The sequence below is a fragment of the Brachyhypopomus gauderio genome, chromosome 17, assembly GCF_052324685.1.
Source record: "Brachyhypopomus gauderio isolate BG-103 chromosome 17, BGAUD_0.2, whole genome shotgun sequence".
Classification (NCBI taxonomy): Eukaryota; Metazoa; Chordata; class Actinopteri; order Gymnotiformes; family Hypopomidae; genus Brachyhypopomus; species Brachyhypopomus gauderio.
Genome location: NC_135227.1, coordinates 11,973,281 through 11,993,368, shown reverse-complemented (window position 1 = coordinate 11,993,368; position 20,088 = coordinate 11,973,281). Strand labels below are relative to the sequence as shown.

The following is a 20,088-nucleotide window of genomic DNA, read 5'->3' as shown; positions in this document are numbered from 1 at the left end:
TTGTTATTATTTACAAGTATTGCACAGGAATGCACAAGTACAGTGGATTCAGTTTAATTTGACTTAAAACTTTATTGTTGAGAGAGATGTGATTTAAGTTATTATAAAGTATACAGAATATCAGTAATTCTATTGTTAGAAGGGCAGCAGTGTACAAATGGAGAGGTCTTCATTGTGGGTTGAAAGCTGGAGAAAAGGGAGAGTAGGTCTGTGTCTCATTCCTTGTCCTACTTTTGACCCAGCTGAGAAAGCTGTGGAGAAATAATACTAATATGAAGTCATGAAGTCACCAAACACCGTACAGCCTATTATTTAATGCATTAAATGTAATAATCTATATGCAATGCTAAGTTAGCATGAGAATGAGTAAGAAAAGTACTAAGAAGCAATGAAAATAATAAAGCCTATATAGACTCATGTCGAAAATGGAGATGGGGTTGGTGTATTTACCAAAATCACAGGTGAGGACAAAAATGGGCAAAACAGTAAAAAAATATTTACTAAAGGAATGACACGTTATGTCTTGGTGTCAGTTCTGTTAGGACAGAGTGCACAGTGGAAGATTTGCTTGAGCGAGCAAAAAGCATTCCAATGCACTCGTAGTAGTGCTGTCCCAACCCCCTCTCCCAGCACCGGGGTAACTTAAAGAATTTCACTATATTGGACTGCATTGACAATTTGTTATGGGTTCTGTCCATGAATGTGAAATATTCTTGTTTTTTGTCATTCTCAGCTCCAATGTGACGCAAAATGTGACACCAGGCCAGCTGTACATTTGCAGGTGATGTCTATTCATCAAAATCTCTTTGTGCTCAAGATAAATGAACTGTTCATTATGATCATGGAAAAGTCGTGTACATGTTGAGTGAATAATACCTGTTTTATGAACTGAGCTGCACTGAACAACTCACTGCAACCATACATCACCCTTTTACCCTGTTTGGCCTGCCAAGAAAAAAAATCATCTTCATCCTCTATTAACAGCAACATAACCAATATTTTTCCATATGGTCTTTTGGCTGTAACGTACCTTGGTGTAGTCAACAAGATTCTGATACTCTATATAATTTCCCCCGCCAACAACAAAGACAATTGCCTGCAGAATAACAGACTTCAGATGTCAAAATAATCATGTGAATGAATGACTGAAAAAAGCAATAAACAAACAATAAATAATACAGGGCTTATGACATAAAGCCAAATGCAGTCTGCTCTGCCTGAGCAAAAATTTTACTACTAACTGGGTCTTTCCTCTGTTAGAAGGCTATGTTGACTTCTGTTCTACATTAATAACAGGGATCATTGAATGATGTGCACTGTGGAAATGCGCTAGAATGTTGTAAAAGCACGTGGGGTCTAAGGGCAATGTGGAGCATGGCCCCAACACTCAGGAACCGTCGCTCTGTACAGGACCAATTCAACAACAGCTCCCTATCATGCCAAATGAACTGTTCTAAACCTTATAGAGTATATTATATAAATCTTATGTAAAAACACATTTTATATATAAATATAAATAAATATATATATGTATATGCACCTCTGTCTTAAACATTTACAATCACTGTCGCTGATTGCTCAAGCTTACCTCCTGGAAGGGGTTCTTATTCCTTGGAATGGAGCTGGCAAGGAAAATGAACAGAGGACGAGAGGATTCATTTATTCTTATTGGTGGTAAGTGAACACAGCTAATAATAAAAATATAATTTCTTTAATTCTCTCAATATTTTTCAATGGAAGATAACAGCACTGTCTATATGAGGAATCCTTAGCTTTTAAGAACTTTACCTTTGCTGCACATCTTAATATAAATATTAATATGTAATATGCATTTACTGTAATATTTTAACAAAGATGGAAGAACATACAAATATATTCTTATATCATTACAAAATGGAAATGCATCTAAAAACTGCTTTAAATTCTACTGGAAGTTACCTTTCACTTCCACGAAGCATCTTAGGGTCAAAGTACCTGTAGTCATCTGTCTCCTACAAAATCACATTAGGAAACATACAACATAGACAAATTAACCTCAAATCCATCATAAATAATAAAAACAACAAAAAACCCCAACAACAAAAAAACCCCCACATCAGACTGTATTAAACCCTTATCAAGATGCTCATTCTTCTCAGAAACCATTTGTCCAGGGGTAGCGACCCTGAAAGAGCAGGATTAAGCAGAAAAACTCAAAATATTGCCATTTTAGTTTTTCCCCCCAGTAAAATTTGAGAGAGCCGTCTTTGGAGATGGGGGCCAAGGGCTCTGGTCCTCCTCACTCATCCTCCCTATGGGCTGTGGCCAAGCCGGTCTCCTCTCCCACAGGACCTCAGTCAGCCTGTCCTGGCAGCTCCTCTGCTCACGCACATACTTCACCACAAGAAGAAATACTTCACCGTCAGCTCACTGAAAGAGGAGCACCATGGGTGTTTCCAAATAGCCAAATGCTCCACATTTTTCTGCTATCAGCTTACCCTCTAGCCGGGTAATGGCTAACACTAATATCAAGTGGAGAGCCCAACTCTCAGAGCCCGGTGCTACCATATTCACGGACAGTGCAGGTCAATGACACGTATCTCTGCAAGGAGTATTCAAAGAACGAGCAGAGGCTCTCTATTGCCGCTTCCTCCAACAAGAGCTGTATTGTACAGGACTCCGTAACTCCAGTAGCAGAGAAAATTATAATATGCCCAATTCAAGTGTATGGTTGGGGGGGTGAGGGATAAGGGGAGCAGTAGTTAAAAAGTGTAATGAGATCCTGTAATCTGTCCACCAGTTCCTGGGAAGACTGTGGACCAGCAGGGAACAGCTGAAGGTGTTTCAGTAGAAAATACGCTCTTTGTGTCAGGGAAGCTAGTATGTTAAAAAACAGGAAGCTAGTATGTTAGTGGTATATAAGAGTGGTAACTATGAGACATAGGACTTAAAAAACCTGTTCAGCAAAAAAAAAGTTCCACAATCACTACTATCAGTAAAAGGTCACACACATTACAAGTGTGTGGCCATCTAATTAGTTGTCTTTTTAGTTGTTTTTTTATTCCAGGACAATTACAGAAGTGTATTTGAGAGAAATCTTATTACTGGAAGGGTGTCGAACATTTGCCACATCATATCCTCACGCAGTTCCACATTTATAAAAGATCAGCATCAATCATTTCCCCCACGCAGCCTCGGCAGTTAGACATTTTCAAAGGCAGACTTTTCCTTTAAAACCATCCAACAACAACTTGAAATGAACCATTGTGCTAAAGAAGAATTCCTCTACCATCACAAAGCTCATGTGGCAGAAACACAGAGCTTTTGGGAAGCTGTGAATGTCCCAGTCCCACTGTCCACCAACCTCGCTTTCTTATTGCACACAAATGTACAGAATCATAGGATCAAAAGTTATCATTAAACCTTGGATATTTTAAGTTTTGAATGTATGTGAAGAGCATTAAACATCTGTACAAGTTTTAACCCAAAAGGATACTGGTTGTCCAAAGTATGCATACACAGATTCTGATAGAAAATGTGCAAAAAATGTGTTTTTCCCTCAAATGACGTAGTGCTGTAAACAGACTATGAATCAAGTGACCATTATTTTTTCCACTTACAGCACATGCAATAAGCTTCCTCTTCTCTTTCTGTAGCTGCACTGCTTTACTCTTCTATCTAACTCACCCTTGGACCATACTGGGCTCCAGCACTGTGCGTACGGGCTTGTCAAGGTACTGGCACTAACCAGTTTGGTCATGGCAGCCTACAAAAAAGTGTTAGGCCACAAACGTGTTTACCATAAACATTTGTTTTTAATGACTGGTTGCTATGAAACTGAATAAATGGTTCTTAACAAAAAAAAAAAAAAAAAAACATCCAATATCCATGTAGAGCGTTCCAAAGGGATTAACTGCAGGGGAATTAAACAGCTTGCATACAGAATAAACAAATAATAATTTTTGCTTTGTTTCAGGGGAGCTACAGGAACACTCCCAAATCCCTGAGCTCTAGAAAAGTAATACTTTAGTGTCTGGTCACTGTAAGCCTCTCTCCTCATATCCCCTCCTCTTTTGCGGTTCCTTTCTCTCTCTCTCTCTCTCCCTTCCTCCTCCTCTGTCCCGCTCTACAGGTGCTCCTCTAGTTGAGAGGTAACAGGCTAGATCAGATTGCCTGGCTTGGGCCCTTGCACTCAAAGAGCCTCTTCACTGCCTTTATACAGTGTAAATTTGGTGCACCGATTCACTGCACACTATGCACACAGTAATGCAGACTGGGCTGCAGAGCATTCATGCTGCAGTGACCTTGAAACACTGGGGATGCTGCTTTTCTCCTTATGCAATGCATATGTTCAGCCACAAGGAGGCAGCCTGGCTGGTACACAATTGATTGCGGTGTCTTGCACACTAATGGAAAATGTCTGGAGTCTCAAAGATGGACAGAAATAACTCACCGGATTTGATTTCATGTCCATCAAGTTGTCCAAGATCCGAGTAACTGGCAAATTCTGTACAAGGGAAAAATATGAGGTTCACAATCCATTAAAAATACACAATTATTGTAAAAAGGTAGGGTGACTTTCAATTTGTACTGGACAATTACAGCTAGTTTCACTGTAGTTTTATCGGTTTATTCAAAGAAAAGCATGGCCACACCTAAGACATTATTTCATACAAACATCATGAATACTTAAATCCCCCACACACACACACACTCTCTCTCTCCAAGGTGCTACTAGTACAGTACACACACACACACACTGTGTTTAAAGGTGATCTGACAAAGAGCATCCCATTGTAACTTTTGCCACTTGTCTTGAGAGCTGAAGTTGAAATTGAGGATTTTTCACTGCACGGTGAATCAATCATACACAGGACATCAAATATCCTGTGACAATCCATTACTTTCACATAGGGCCCGGCCTGCTCACTTCACAATGGACATCAGAACCTCCCAAGCTATTTACAGGGGTCATCAGATAGGTACGTCTTTTCATCCATGTTCTGCTGAATTAAGCCCATGACGTCTCCAGAAAGGAACCCCAGTCCCACCTCATCCAAGACCACTTTTAGACCAACACATACAGAACCTCTAGACGTAAAGCCACATTTGCATACCTGGTGACTAAGGCTATTCACACCCCCACTGACAATGTCAAGGCATGACATCAACAGCACGTGTTAATCTCACTAAAAGTACCTACTGTGCCGGTCCTGCGGAGCCAATCAATTCATAATCCATAAAATCCATATCAGCCTCCCCAGCTCCACTGACACTGCTGATGCACGCCACTATTTCCATGTAGATCTACCACTCAAGACATGACAATGACATGATGCAAGAACTCACTCACCTGCCCAGTCCTCCGTGTACCTGAGGCACAGGACATCTCAGCCTTTCCTTCTTCATAGTATTTCTCAAATTAACCTGTGCTCTTCGCATTCATTGCCACCAACTCTTTCAGCCACTTCAGATAATTCCTTCATAGTTACCCATAGCTTACAGCCTCTAAAACCGAATTCCACAAGCAAGGATGTGGCAGAGGTTGCTACAAATCCAGTAGCACCTCTATCTCTCCTAGCTTTATTTATACCTGGCACCTACATTCTGTCACCTCAGCTGCCAAGTCTGCATACCTCAGCTTCTTCCTTTCGAAGCTTCACCCACTGCCCCCTCAAAAGAACTGTTAGCTCTGTAAAATAAACTATTGGCTTACATTCATCATACAGCACCATATGTGGCAGCATAGTCCAAAGCAAGGTGCGTTTGAAAAAAATCTACTTCACTACCAATTTCCAATCTCATGTTGCAACCCATTTACTCATATTTATAGCCTGCACTTGCTTTCCACCTTGTACATACCACACAAACCTAATTACTCATATAGCTACTGGGCAAAGTAGTGATAATGTCTTTATTATCAAATAAGCATGCGTATGGGCTACGCACCTGATTACGTCTCCATATTTGTTGTCCCTGTGACCAATTAACCTTACATGCTGATAAATTATGCTTCAATGTCCCAAACTGCGTACATCATTTACAACTAGGATCTTCGCTTGCCCACTGTCCAAGGTGTTGTGGAGTTGGAAAGCCATCATAAGTCCCTCAAACTGCTCAAAACCGTAACACCACTCTGCCCACACCACATGCCAGGTGATTGCCCACTTATCCAAATTTTACCAACAAACCCCGGTTGCACATCATGCTTCTTCTTCCTGTTTAGGAATTCAGCTAGTAATAATGTGCTGCTCTTTGATAATGTGACATTACTGAAGACATTATGAATCACCTGACTCTAGCTCTGCTCTTCTGCCCCAACACATCTCTGTGCTCTTGCCCAAATGCACCACCACTCACAGATTCCACCTTAGGCCCTAACAAAATCACCCTGTGACTTACCTTAACGCGTCTGAATTCCTCCAACACTTAGCTCCAGCAGTCCTCTGCTACACCATACCACACTACTGCATGACAGCCGAAGCACTTCACCTTACCCTCACCACCTTACAGCTGGATTCATAGTCCCTTCTGCCTCTCTACTTTGGTTACTGCTTCATAAACCAACAATCACCACCTAACAGGCAGCAAACCAAACCTGAAGCATCACATTTCCATTTTACTGGGAAAAATAACTTCTCAATGCTACTAACAGCAGTCACCATTTAATTTTTTTCATCCCTTCATTTCTTTATCATTTAATACTGCACTATACCATCTACCTTAAACTCTTACTCCACTCTCATAGAAGCTCTAATTATCACCTCCATCACTGTTGCTGTAAACGGTAATTGTGAAATGGTACAGCTGGCCATTGCACCCATTTCTGATCACTGCCAGGACACAACAAAAAGCCTTTTCCTGTATTAAAACTGTATATCAAAATAAATCTTAATGATCCTTGTAATCCTATCCACAACACAGAACTCAAGCGCCTTCCATAAGTGATTATGCAGTACATAGCCAAATATATTAGCCAAATCTACAAAAACCACATGTAGGTCTCTACCTTCTTTCTTTGCTGTCTGAATCTGATGCCAAATCATACTCCTACGCTTCAACTGACCTGCACAGCCTGGAATTTCTGCTGTTTGTACTGATGTATCAATTAATTTCTACCATTCACTTTCAAATAAGCAGCCAGTCTCCATGTAATCACAATAAAGAAAATCTTACCCTCCACCTTAAAAAGGCTTATAGTACAAAACTACTCAATCACCAAGGCTTCCTTCTCCTTCAAGGCTTATGGTATAAAAATACCCTATAAAAATACACCCTGCTCTTCTCCAATCTTTTGGGATAATTCCTTTGTACCAAAATATAACCACCATCTTCTATAAAAACTTTAAGACATCAGGTGCGCTTTTGAACACGCGATACGGGACTCCTACAAGCTCTGTAGCAGAACCTGCCTTTGCCCAACTTTTCTATAACTGAAATACATGCACAGCGGAGTTAAGGTCAGGTGATTGACTAGGGCAATGAAAATATTCCACTTCTTGGCCCTGGACACCTCCACCACGGTTTTTGTGGTACATTCTGAGTGATTTGTCCCGCTGCGGGGTGAAGCCGCTGGATTTTGAGGCATGTGTTCTGACCAATTATAATGCTTCTTTATACCACCAGCTTCATCCTTCTGTTGAAAATCACTTTAGGTCAACGGGCCATAAAGCTTTGGGCCAAAAGTCCAGAGGTTTATTTTTTGCATTGGTGGTTCTTACTTTTGTTATGTACATCCATGCCTTTCCTGGATAGCTTCGTTTGTCTTCATGATTTAAAAGGCGGCCATCCACTGCTATGCCCTCTATGGTCTACCAGGTTGTTTCCTATGGCTAAGATATTTTGCAATTTGTTCCTGTAAAGTCATTTTGAGACAATGTCTTTTGGAAAAAGCTTTAAATAAATATAATAAAATCGAGTTGAATTTGATAGAACAGAATAATGTTCCATTGATTTACCATTGATGTTTTGGCTACTTCACCATTTAGGTCACTACTGAGCTGAGTGACAACACAGAAGCAGATTCCAGATGCAGATCTAAAGTCTACTTTAGGTTCTATGGAGGCCACAGATAGCCAAGAAAGAACAGAGAAGCCAATTACTTATGGACCTCTGAAACTGGGACTAAATAATAAAAAAACATTTTGTGTGTGGTTCACCCAGTACATCAACAGTCTCACAGTAAAACTGACACCATGTGCATTGTTTCATTTGAAGAAGAAGAACAATTATGTGAACGTCAGATTGCACTCTGTAATCTGTTGCACCTGCATAAATTGTTTATAAGGAATAATTTTATTTTATTATAATCTGAATGCTTCCTCACACTCAAATACAGTATTTGCAAACAAGGTTTCAGTTTAATTACTTTATAGTTGATAAAATGATCTATCTAGAATTATTATTATTATTAATAATAATATTATTATTACTTTCTAGAAATCAGTTCCGAGCTATTAGGGTAGACTGTTATTTGTATTTAGCAAAAAGTTGGAACACCAATTTTCAGAGATTTAGACTTTTTTTTCTTTTACATTTGACTCATGGGCTAAAAATAAGGATAAAAGTAATAAACAATGTTATTTACTGCCAATTCAGATATACACTGACCCATCTCTCACTAGCAGAGCAAAGCTGCTCGGGAAACCGTGCATATTTGAGCGAACGTCTCCGTGACAACTATTCAGTCCTAACAGTAAGTAAATACTCACATGTTGTTTCAAGACCAGATTCTTCACCCCTTCCATAACAAATTGCGAGCCAGTATTCATCACCCTGGAGAAAAGGCTGAGGAATAACACAAAGGTCTTTTTAAATCTCTGCATTAGTAACACTTTATGCGTCAACAAAATTATTCATTTTAGGAAAATGATATTTCATGTGGCCTCATACCCCATTGGTTTTACTCCACTGTTGCCATAACTGGCTGGTGCAGCAGCCATCTTTGTGAAAGCTCTGGAAAATATATTATATTAGTGGCAAAACTTTCTTATTTCAGTTACTATGAACTTATGATGGCATAGTATGAAGCGTTTGTTGACACTGGCCAGAACTCACTTCCATTGCTTTATGTAGTTCAAGGGGGAGAGGTCACAGCCAGCGTCAGTCAAAGCCTTTTTATATTGCTCAAGATCTCCCTGAGAGGAAGAAAATGTCTCAGATTTAGAAAAATATATTTATTCGACATTCTTATCAAATAAAAAATAAAACGCCTGAAAGGCACACTCTGTAGCCATGTAATGATGGATTTGAGCCATTAGGGTTCCGTCAGCACCCCTCTATATGACGGATGAAGACAAACCCGTGGTCCTCTCAGAGACACTGCTGACTACACCACATGACTGTGGAGGCCATTTTGGTTTCACCAACATCATTACTGACTGTGAAAACAAACAAAAAATGGCTGAGTTTGGGCAAAAAATGATCCAACAATAATTCTTCAGGGTTCAGAGGGACAGAGATGAAAGGAGGGATACCACGTGGAAGACGTGGCAAAAAGTTCCCCTATTTGACCTGAGCCATGAGCCCTGGAAACAGGCTGTATCCCAGTAAAGAAGACACGCTTCAGTAGCCTCCACCTGTCAACCTTATGGTCAGACACAGGTGGAACATCTACCCACAGCACTGTTCTCTTCCTCCACCCTGTAGGTAACCTGTGGCTACTGTTGCCAAGGTAGCAATGAGTGGACACTGGTCAATCCGAGGCTCTGCCCATCCCAGCCCGGCGCCCTCTCCTCTGCGGAGCGGAGGAAACTCACACACCGCGGTCAGTTAAGGAACATCCAACAGACATCCTTGCCATGAGTTGAACAATCCTGCATTATCAGGCTGCAAGAGTAATAACACTTGGCTGTGGCATCAAAGGGCGTCAGAGTTCCTCAAATCTGCGCCGCATGTGTCCCTTAGAACAACAAGGCTTTTGAGGACAGGCTGGAAGTAGGATTTAGGAACAGGGCAGTGTGGAGAGGCCTCAAACTGGGTTTGGCTTGCTGCTGTCCTGCATACTGACATTTATTCGCCCACCACTAATTAGAATATACTGCAGTATTACCGAAAGTGAGCACCAGGACAGCCTACCACAAGTCTTCTCTAGAGACACTGGGCTGCTATGGCACGGCATGTGTCTGGGAAGACTGTCATAGGGCATCTTCCAAAGTGAGAACTCCTGGCAGTACAAGAGAGTTTAGAGCTTTGAGGGCAGCACTCCATCTTACCTCAGATGGGGGTTGCTGGGCAGTGATGTAGAAGATCAGGAAAAGTCTCATCTTATCCTCTGGTGTTCCAGCTACCAACAAACAGAACAGCTCATCCATAACACTTTCCACTCCAGTAAAAATCCATTTATTTTAAGAGGACAGTGAACTGTGAAAGGGAGAAATTATTTCATGGTTCTAAAATGCAGCACAAATCAAAAATCCAAGGTCCACATCACTGTAGAACAATGGATGTCTGTATAGTTTAAAAACTTGGCAATATATTGTCAATTATTATTGAAGTTAACATATTTGGACAGGCTTGTGTACTCATTAGAAACCTATGAACCTAAAGATCCTGTGGAGATATGAAAATCTTCAAAAACCCCACAATGCTGGCGAGAGAGAAAACGGATCCTGTCCTCTGCTAGCACCACAGATCGCCTTTAAAGCGGACCGCCTCTCCCCAGGGACCATATGAATTTCAGGAGGCTAATTCTGGGATGGAACACCGCATGAAGAAGAAGGTGGGGCAGACTTCCAATAAGCAAGTGGGGCATAAGTTACTCAAACATTTAGTTTCATTTGATCTCCCATGATTGAACTGTTCTTGGAAGAAATTAACCACGCATGGGAATGTACAGAACAGGCAAATGCTTATTACATTGTATCAACAGAGTAGTGTGTCATTTATTGCCCTGTGTGTGTGTGTGTGTGTGTGTGTGTGTGTGTGTGTGTGAGTGAGTGAGTGAGAGAGAGAGAGGTATATAGGGCTATATATAAACAAAGCCTTACCATCAGGGTCACTGATGATATCCAGGAGAGATTTGTCCAGAGTGGACTTGCTCATCAGTTTTTCTTCATACTCAAAGTACACGTCCAGCTTCCGAGACTATTGACAGACCATGTGTGCCAACTGTCAGGCAATTTAAACAAATCATGTTTTTTTCCTATGAAAATGTAATCCAAGAGATAACATTCATAGAGCACTCACCTTAATATGGTCCAAAACTGCAGTGGCAACATTGGTGTGAAGGTCAATCAGTCTCTTCTTCTCCAAGAGCTCAGGAAGAGAACTATTTGCAAACAGAATCAGTTTGTTACCTCAGAGTAGACAGGCTGCAGGGCAAACAGCATGACTGCTATATACGTTGTATAGATCACTGTCCAACACACAAAAAGTAAAAGGTTACACCACAGTAGTGTGTGTCCGAGCTGGGCAAATTAGGCTTCATTAGTTGCAAAGCCTTGCACAGTTCTACCTGACAGCTGACGTAAGTTTGGCAGTGTTGTCTGACAACATGCTAATGGCCCCCTCATCCTCCCCTTCTAAGCCCTGTGGAGAAAACAAAACAAAAAAGTCAGCAGTGCCACTGGGAAGAACTTGGAAGGATCCAGCAGGACACCATCCTGAAGTCCTGCAGAGAAACTGCAGAAGGGGAGTGTATCCTGTACCCACCATGATGCTCTTCAGACGTTTGACCTCATCCTCTTGAGCTCGGTACTTGTCCAGCTCTTCCTGCACCGATTCTGCCACCTCGGGGAATGGGCTGAAAATGGGAGCGTGGCAACAAACCAGCTTCAGCAGGTGCAGCCCAACTCAGAGTCTGTTTAAGTTCAGCTTAAAAGCTGAGAAAACTGAGGTGCACAACATCAGATGTGTGTGCCAGTTATTATTTACTGACATTTTCACGCTCTCCACGTCTGTGATTGCACTGAGACTCCATCTATTGATCCAACACCAAATACAAACGCCACAACCTGTGGACCTGTTGTGGGTTTCTGAAGAAGTGCTTTGACAGGCTGGTTGGAGATTTCAACCGTATCTCACTTCCTGCCATTATGGATCCATTACAGTTCACATACAGACAGAAACGGATTCACTGATGATACCAGAGACCCAAGACGGCACACTGGCCTTTCACATCTGGACAAGAGGAAGGCCTATAGGAGAATGTTGTGTGGTTTTCAGCTCAGTATTCAACACCACAGTCCCCTCAAAGTTCGACATAAAGCTATTTGATCTGAGTTTGTCTTGCATTGCCAAACACTCTAGGGAAAGCTAGAGCTATTGCTTTTTGTTGCTTAAAACATGTCTGATTTGGAAAAGAACTGCAAAAAAAAAAAAATCCTAAAAAAACCCCCACTAGGAACATTGTCAAATAAAACAAAGAATAGGTACAAGGAGTTTCTTTTAAGAAACATTAGGTACAATGAAAGAATTTTTGTCAATTTGTTACCGTTGACTGCTCTGGCATCATGGTTGCCATGTTTAAGGTATGTTTTTCTTGCAGCTTATTATTCACACCTGTGTCTAGATAGTTCTTGTTAGACTGTGTATGTAATGTCCAGGTTTCTTGTGCATTGTTGGCTATGTTTATTCCTCTGTTGTTTGTTCTGTCGTTTCTCCACATTTGTCATGTGTTCTGGAGCTTTATGGTTGTCTATCAGTTTGTTGACTTTGTACTCTGGTGACTGTTATTTTTGAATAAAACTAGTGTGCTGCACGCTCACACTCACGCTAGAGTGCTGCACGCTCACACTCACGCCAGTGTGCTGCACGCTCACACTCACGCCAGTGTGCTGCACGCTCACACTCACGCCAGTGTGCTGCACGCTCACACTCACGCCAGTGTGCTGCACGCTCACACTCACGCCAGTGTGCTGCACGCTCACACTCACGCCAGTGTGCTGCACGCTCACACTCACGCCAGTGTGCTGCACGCTCACACTCACGCCAGTGTGCTGCACGCTCACACTCACGCTAGTGTGCTGCACGCTCACACTCACGCTAGTGTGCTGCACGCTCACACTTGTGTCCTGTCTCACCTCATGACCAGTTTTACCCTTTTACCTTTTATTTGTTTTGGGTAAAATATTATTTATGCTCTTTGGAATCTATGTAGATGTGCTTTTCCACTTAAATTTAATGTAACCTTGGATTGATAATGTAATTCATCTTGCAATGATCATTTAAAAAGCTTTCAAACATTTCTCTTCATGAGATCTTAAAATATAATGGCAATTTGTTTCTGTACTTAGACAAAACGCAGAACTAGATATAATAAGTTGTCTGTGGTTTCTTTATAAGCACTCCCTCTAGTCCTTGGGATTACACATAAATCAAGCCCACGGCAGATCAGATGCTGGAGAGGTCCAGGTCTCAGAGCTGCTACTCACCTTCCTTTGTGCTTCTGCCAAAACCCGTCAGCAGCAGTGAGGTCATAGCTCTTCTTGGTCTTCTTTTTGGGTCGAGCCCCAGTTTCTGACCCTAGTGACTCCTCCAGAGTGACTCTGTTCAGGTGAAAGTCCTGGCACGCACACACGCACGCACAAAAACAAACTATTTTTAAAAATTATATAAAATATGGGTTATTTTATAACGCATCCAACTAGTTGGAGTACAAATTCTCAGACCTCTACATGAGTACACTGTACACACATCTTATGTGTTCATAGATCACATAAAAAACAGAAAAACATACGCTGTTAGCATATTTATGAGCCCTAAACTTACTATTGTTTATTATCTAATCATATATGTTGTTTATTGTCTAGTATAGGTTCTGAATATATACATCAAATTCTAAAATGTTCTGCTATGATAACATGATATATAATCACTAATTACTACATTTAACAGCCTGGAGAAGGCTTTGAGACATGCTTTATAATGGCAGAATAATTTCTGGAAAAATGAAGTATTTATGTTCATTGGCACACATCCAAAACTTGGTGCTTAAATTCCACACTTCATGAAACCTCTTTGTCATCTATATAATAATTGCAATAAGTTAATCTTTCCATACATTGAGACTTGGAAAAAACGGGATATTCCATTTCAGAGAAGAAGAGGGAGATTAACACTTAGGAAAGTTGGGAACCTTGTCAGATCAAACAAATATTACAGGCACTCAGTTTCTTTGAGCTCTCCTTACCAGGACGTCATGAATGAGGGCTTGGTAGGTCCAGGTGTGGTGAAGTGGTGTGGCAAGGTCCAGGTTACGGTCAGCAAGAACAAACAGTGGCCTCTGAAAACTACACGAAAGAGGGGGACAAACAGAGACAGAGGGACGAGGGAGACAGCGAAAAGGAGAAAATAATAATAAGAAAAAGAGAACATAAAAAACCCCCACAACAACAGATGATTAATCTCTCTCTCTCGCTGGGCTTTCATCTCCAGCAAACTAATCTTTCCTTCTGGATCCTTCCCTGGACGTCCCAGCGATGGGAGCTGGGTACTTAGGGAGGATGGACTGGACAGCCAGCAGGGGAAAAGATTTCTTTGTAATTTAAGTGGAAACTCCAGTGAGCACACAGTGTACGTGGGCAACAGGAAAAGCACGCATGGTTTCTCCAGTTTCTTTAGGGGTTCATGTCCTAGATATTATATACTTACACATAAAAGTAATGAAATTTATTAGTTATTATCTAAGCTGATGTGAATGTTAAAATCATCGGATGGTGTGTGTGTTTAGGTGTACCAGTGTGTGTTCTACCTGAACTGGCCAGCGCCCATGGTATCTCCAGTAAAGAGGCTGTTACGAGCATCTCGTAAATTTTCTCTCAATTTCTTGTCAAGTTTCTGCAATAAAAAGGGATATGCGGAATAGCATTGCCATGTGTACCAAATTAATTACACACAGAGAGGACAAACTGCTCTACGAAGAGTAGAGCAAAATTAACATCACATTAATTGCTATTTGAGACTGAACAACTTTTTTAGTAGAACTGTTAGTTCAAGACACGACAGCTTCACTAATACAACTAGATTCACAAACTACAGTAGACTGCACACAGGTGAGTCATAAAAGACAACCACCTCTCTATAAGCCTTTATTCTGGTCCAAGGAGAAGACAAAAATTCTACAGACTGGACTTCATAACAAGGCAGTTGAGACAGGCAGCTTACCACAGCGACCATTTCTGCTGCGTTCCCTCTTGGACATCGGATTATTGGGACAGCACCTAGTAAAACAGGAAATCTCACTTGCTTGCCAAATGAAGGGCACTTTTATACACAGTTTCCCAGGACAAACAAGAATGTTCCAGGGACTGAATTATTCTTACACTTCAACTATAGTACTAATAACAAAATAAATAATAAACTAACATTTATTTCTAGTAAATTATTTCACCTATATGAAAAACCTGTGCACACTTACAGTATAATAAAAAATGGTGTTGAAATAAAAGAATTTTTCTCTTTAATTGGAAACGTGGCATTAGTAAATACAGTTATCTACTTAACAATAAAAACGAGAACTTCAGTGAATAAAGCATCTTTGCAGAGAAATACTTTTTAAACCTTTTACAGTGTAATCTAAGAGCTTTAACACTATGAATTGCAAACAATTAGGTAAAATGCTGCCACCCAGTGGATAGTACAGATAGCAAAAGACTAATGATTGTTGATATTGTTAAATAATATTACTTATTGATTAAAGCAGTGTCTTTGGAATCAACTCTTAAGAGTACTATGTCTACAGTTGTCACAGCAATGTACTACTTACCAAGAGTGACAAAATAGCAGAAGAGACTGTCGACAATTGTGTCCATTATTACCTCCATGTCTGTGTCCATTATATCTGGTTTGTTGATTGCTGAGTAAGAAGTGTACACACACACACACACACACACACACACACACACACACACACAATGCCACTTCTCACAACTGGTAATTGATACAGAGATACAGGAAAGAATTGACCCTGAGCCAACAGATGTTAGAATAAATAACAAAGGTAAATCAGTGAGAATTTAAAATATTGACAATATGAAGCAATACCAATATGTTGTTTCTCACATAGAATTACCACATCACATATTTAAGTCTTTATTATTTATTTATTGTCTGTTATCCAACCATGTACTATCTGATTAGTTTTAAAAATATTACAGTAAAAAATACTGCATGTAGTTTTTGGTCACAAGAGCTCACCTATGTACTGGCTACAAGAAAATGGTGATCCGAAACAAGGAAAGACCCTGTATATCATAAAGTTCTTCACTTTCAACATGGAAATATACAACACGGTTCATGACTATAATTCTGGAGACCATAATTGTTTGTCTACATTTAAATTATTAACTAAGACTGGCAGCCAAGAGTGAATGCTTTTTATGCCATAGAACCATTCAACAAATACCCTCACCTACAGTGCAGATGACAAACTTGAAAAGGGCAACATCTGGTCCTGACATGATCAATGCAAACTAGGTAAACTAGGCCGACTAGCTGACAAATGCACAGATGCTAGCTGCTGGCTCCAGTGTGGACTGACTAACATGCCACCTGTACATGGATGACATCAAGCTGTACGACAAGAAGGAAAGGTACACTGACTCACTGATCTATAAGACAAAGATATATAGCAAGGACATAGGAATGTAATTTGGGCTGATGGTAAAGAGGAGATGTGATGACCAAAGTACACACTAAATACTTAAAAAAATTATTATTGTTATTTCATTTATCGAAAATGCTGTTCAGCATCACCCAGCCCTATGTGAAACATTACTGCTTCCTAAGCTACTAAAGAAATGCAGGCCTCACTTGCCTCAGTTAAGGTCAACGTACATGATTCCACAATAAGAAAGACACAAAAAAATTACATACATCAGAAAGCCCCCCACATTCCACAATAAGAACATTATACCAAAATGGCTCTACTTTAGTCTGAGTGGTCCATTACAGATACAAGTTTTGAAAAAATCTTCAATTTCAATAATTAATGATAATATAAAAGCTGCATTTTGTGCTGTCTGACTAAATTTGCCAAATAAAAAAAAAGAAGAAATTAGTTTAATACATTTTCACAGCGCAATGTAACAGACCTGTAGGGCAACTACAAATTCTCACTCAAGATCCATAAGAAACTGACAAGATAATCAAGAGCTGAAACATCCTAATACCTCCACAAGGTAAGGCATGATCTCAAGATCTGGCCCAAACACTATAGCCATAAACACACACGTCCTGCCAGTCAACAGATACTCAGCAGGCACAATAAACTGGACAAGAGAAGAGCAGATAAACGCCAACATCAAGACCAGAAAACTCACAATACATGGGGCACTCCACCCAAGATCCCTAAAAGTGTAAACATGAATACATTCAAGAAAGGGCTCCCAAAGGTGAACTAATGAGAGAGTGCCTCAATGTGCTTCAGCGCCCCCTACTGACAGATCCAAAGATAAAATAGGCTGCTTAAAAAAATAAATAAAGTATGAACATGTATCCTGAACCACTGACAATGCTTTTATATACTGCATGACCCAGGAGGACCCCAAGACAGTGTTCATTACAATCTATAGCCTTTAGAACTGCTGCTGAATGGTATTTGATCTTAACAGTGCTCCCAAATCCTTTCACACAGTAATGAACACCTGCAAATTTGAGCTGACCACCATACTGAGACAATTCCATGTAAACAACACATGCACTTAGAATGAATGTTTTAGGAAGAATGTCTCCAATGGCTCTTAATCATACAAGGGGAAAACAACATATGGTGTATTTGATCTGTTTGAGCAAGGCGGAGTGGTTGGCTTATTTTTTTTGCACACAGCTTACCATGATAGGAGATCTGTTCTTTGTTTTGATTGCAGAGGACAAACATGTCATCTTCTAGTGTGATGAAGTTCAAATACTGATCAAACACCTATGCAAAGACACAGAAAGCACACTGTAAGAAACTCCTACCTTGCACCTATACTCAATGGCCATTTAATTAGGGAAATCTGTTTTATAGGTTCACTTTATAAGTGTTGAACTGCAAATCGATGCCAAGCTCATACTGCATACAATTTTTCAGGCAACCATTCAACTTCATTCAGAAACTTTCCATTTCTGACCAAAGGACCACTGCCGATAGTTTGATATTTGCAGCATCGTTGAAGTTTTTACACATCCTATCATTACTGCTTACCTGAGAGTGATCTGCCATGGTCCAAGATATATAATCCATACAGAGCTAGAGGTCAGCTAACATAAATCACGACGATGATTTATGTTTATGGACGAGATTAGGGTTAGAACTATACTCTGTAGGTGAGATGATCTCCAGGACCAGACATGGACACTCCTGGGCTATAGTCTCTAATGTTACACTTATACGGTGTACCTATGAGGTAAGTGTAGTTGATATTCTTAAAAAGACAAAGATTATACATGTTCTTAAAACATCAATCTGCTTCTTCCAGACATATGAAAGAAATTATGAGAAATGAAAAATTATAAACTTTTTTGACTCACTTTGGTCACCTGGTTCACAGCATTTGCTCCAAGAGCTGCACTTGCTATGTCCTCCAGCTTGCTTCTGGAGATGGCGGAGATAAAGTTCAGGTAGTAGGACTCATAGAGCTGGTTTCGAAGGTCCTACAGGTTTCAAAAGGTTTGAAAGATCAGGTCTGTGCTGCATCATGTACAGGTCTTTAAAAGTCTTGCCACCGACAATGAACTGACAGATGTCATTTACAGAGCAAGTTTAATTTAACATTTTGCTGACAGCTTTAACACTTACTTGACATATCCTATCTATATTCTCCTCTGTGGGCATGACAAAATAAATTGCAGGGACATCTGGAATAGGATCTCTATCGGAGTGCAGCAAACTGGGAAGCAAATCAAGACAGACATTCAACAATGTAAATATATTTTTAAACAAGTGGGACTTAGTCACTGGCTCAATTTCGCAGGAACTTTAGCTACTTACAGGTGAAGGGTGATTCCCATGTCTCTTAGCTCTTTCACAGATAGAAGAGGAGAGATGATATCTTGGCCAAAACGATCGTAAATAAGGACCTAGTAAATAAATAAAACATGAAGCCATAATATTCATAATATGCAACACAGGACACTCAATAATCACTAATATTGTGGATCAAGAAATTCCAGTACCTTCCATACTGGTTCAGCTGTTGTGTTTTTCAGTGGTGGAGTATTGAAGTTCAACATCCGTTTCAAGGCAGCTGAAGAAATGTGAATGATCATTATTACTATCATTATTTCATTTTTGACCAATAATTAGCCACAATCACACTGACTTGTAATTTGACACTTCATTATTAACAATATCTACAGATTTACGACATACAAATTGCTCTTAATGTGAACAACATGATCAAACTGAACTGAAATATTTAATGTTGCAGATCACTGAAATGGTTTTATTTATAACGCACAGCACAAACTGCCATCCGCTTTCTTAAAACCCAGGAGTCGACATTCTAGTCCACAGCACAACCTATTTTATATAACGGGTTATGTAACTTAGCTCATTTGAACTGCAAAACAACTGGACTATTTGTTACTAACCTACATTTTGAGATATGCATAAAAGTGTCTTCTCTCTAAAGGCGTAACTTAATGCAGTTAGCTAACCTAGCTATCTAGCTAGATAACCTGTTACCCTGCCCGATGTTCATTCAAGACATACTACTCAGTCTACTACTAGGTGACACAGATAGCAAAATTGTATTCCAGACACAATATTTCGTGAAATTTACAACATGACAATTGACTGTTTAGCAGGACTATTGACTAGTGATTGTTTAGGGAACTCGGCCTGGCTATCACCAAGTATAGCTATGTGCCGGACGTGCATTTTCAATACACTAGTGTGCCACAGAAGTTAATTTATGTATGTATCCACAATTGTATAAATGTACATCAATAGTGTATATCTATATCAACAGTATAGCTGCGCTAGACGTTTTACAATTAAAAATCAAAGTCTTCAACAGACCTGTCTGTTTTTCCCGGATGGAAGCCGCCATCTTTACTATTTACGCAGTGACGAGCGGGCAGGTGACGTGGCACAGCAGTAAAGTAGCAAGGCGCCGCCTAGCGGCAGAGAAACAGACGACCGAGTAAAGTAGCAAGGCGCCGCCTAGCGGCAGAGAAACACAC

The 20,088-nt window shown here is 40.2% G+C and overlaps 1 protein-coding gene across 3 annotated transcripts; it reads right to left on the bottom strand.

Annotated features, from left to right (window-relative positions):
• Positions 1-47: 47 nt before the first annotated feature.
• scfd1 (sec1 family domain containing 1) lies at positions 48-20,011 on the bottom strand. 3 transcript variants are annotated; one of them, XM_076977787.1, is made up of 25 exons: positions 19,925-20,011; positions 19,078-19,148; positions 18,893-18,981; positions 18,701-18,791; positions 18,433-18,555; positions 17,752-17,839; positions 15,686-15,775; positions 15,085-15,140; positions 14,672-14,757; positions 14,111-14,210; positions 13,353-13,483; positions 11,632-11,722; positions 11,435-11,508; positions 11,167-11,248; positions 10,968-11,064; positions 10,194-10,264; positions 9,037-9,116; positions 8,872-8,934; positions 8,691-8,766; positions 4,433-4,486; positions 1,939-1,991; positions 1,589-1,622; positions 1,031-1,096; positions 877-945; positions 48-251 (listed from the first exon to the last, which is right to left on the bottom strand). In XM_076977787.1, the coding sequence occupies exons 1-25, from the start codon at positions 19,953-19,955 to the stop codon at positions 228-230; spliced, it is 1,890 nt and encodes a 629-aa protein (XP_076833902.1). In that variant the 5' UTR covers positions 19,956-20,011; the 3' UTR covers positions 48-227. The 3 variants fall into 3 exon arrangements, with proteins under 3 accessions (XP_076833902.1, XP_076833903.1, XP_076833904.1); XM_076977788.1 differs by lacking the exons at positions 48-251; positions 877-945; positions 1,031-1,096; positions 1,589-1,622; positions 1,939-1,991 and adding an exon at positions 2,027-2,373; XM_076977789.1 differs by lacking the exons at positions 48-251; positions 877-945; positions 1,031-1,096; positions 1,589-1,622; positions 1,939-1,991 and adding an exon at positions 2,385-3,745.
• Between the last annotated feature and the right edge of the window lie 77 nt (positions 20,012-20,088).

Excerpts from the sequence above, each read along its gene's own strand:
- scfd1 (XM_076977787.1), bottom strand. The coding sequence starts at position 19,955 with ATGGCGGCTTCCATCCGGGAAAAACAGACAG. Across the intron at positions 11,249-11,434 it reads AAACTTACGTCAGCTGTCAG|TTCTCTTCCTGAGCTCTTGG; the intron begins GTAGAACTGTGC and ends GTTTGCAAATAG. Across the intron at positions 252-876 it reads CAGCTCAGTTCATAAAACAG|CTTTCTCAGCTGGGTCAAAA; the intron begins GTATTATTCACT and ends ATTTCTCCACAG.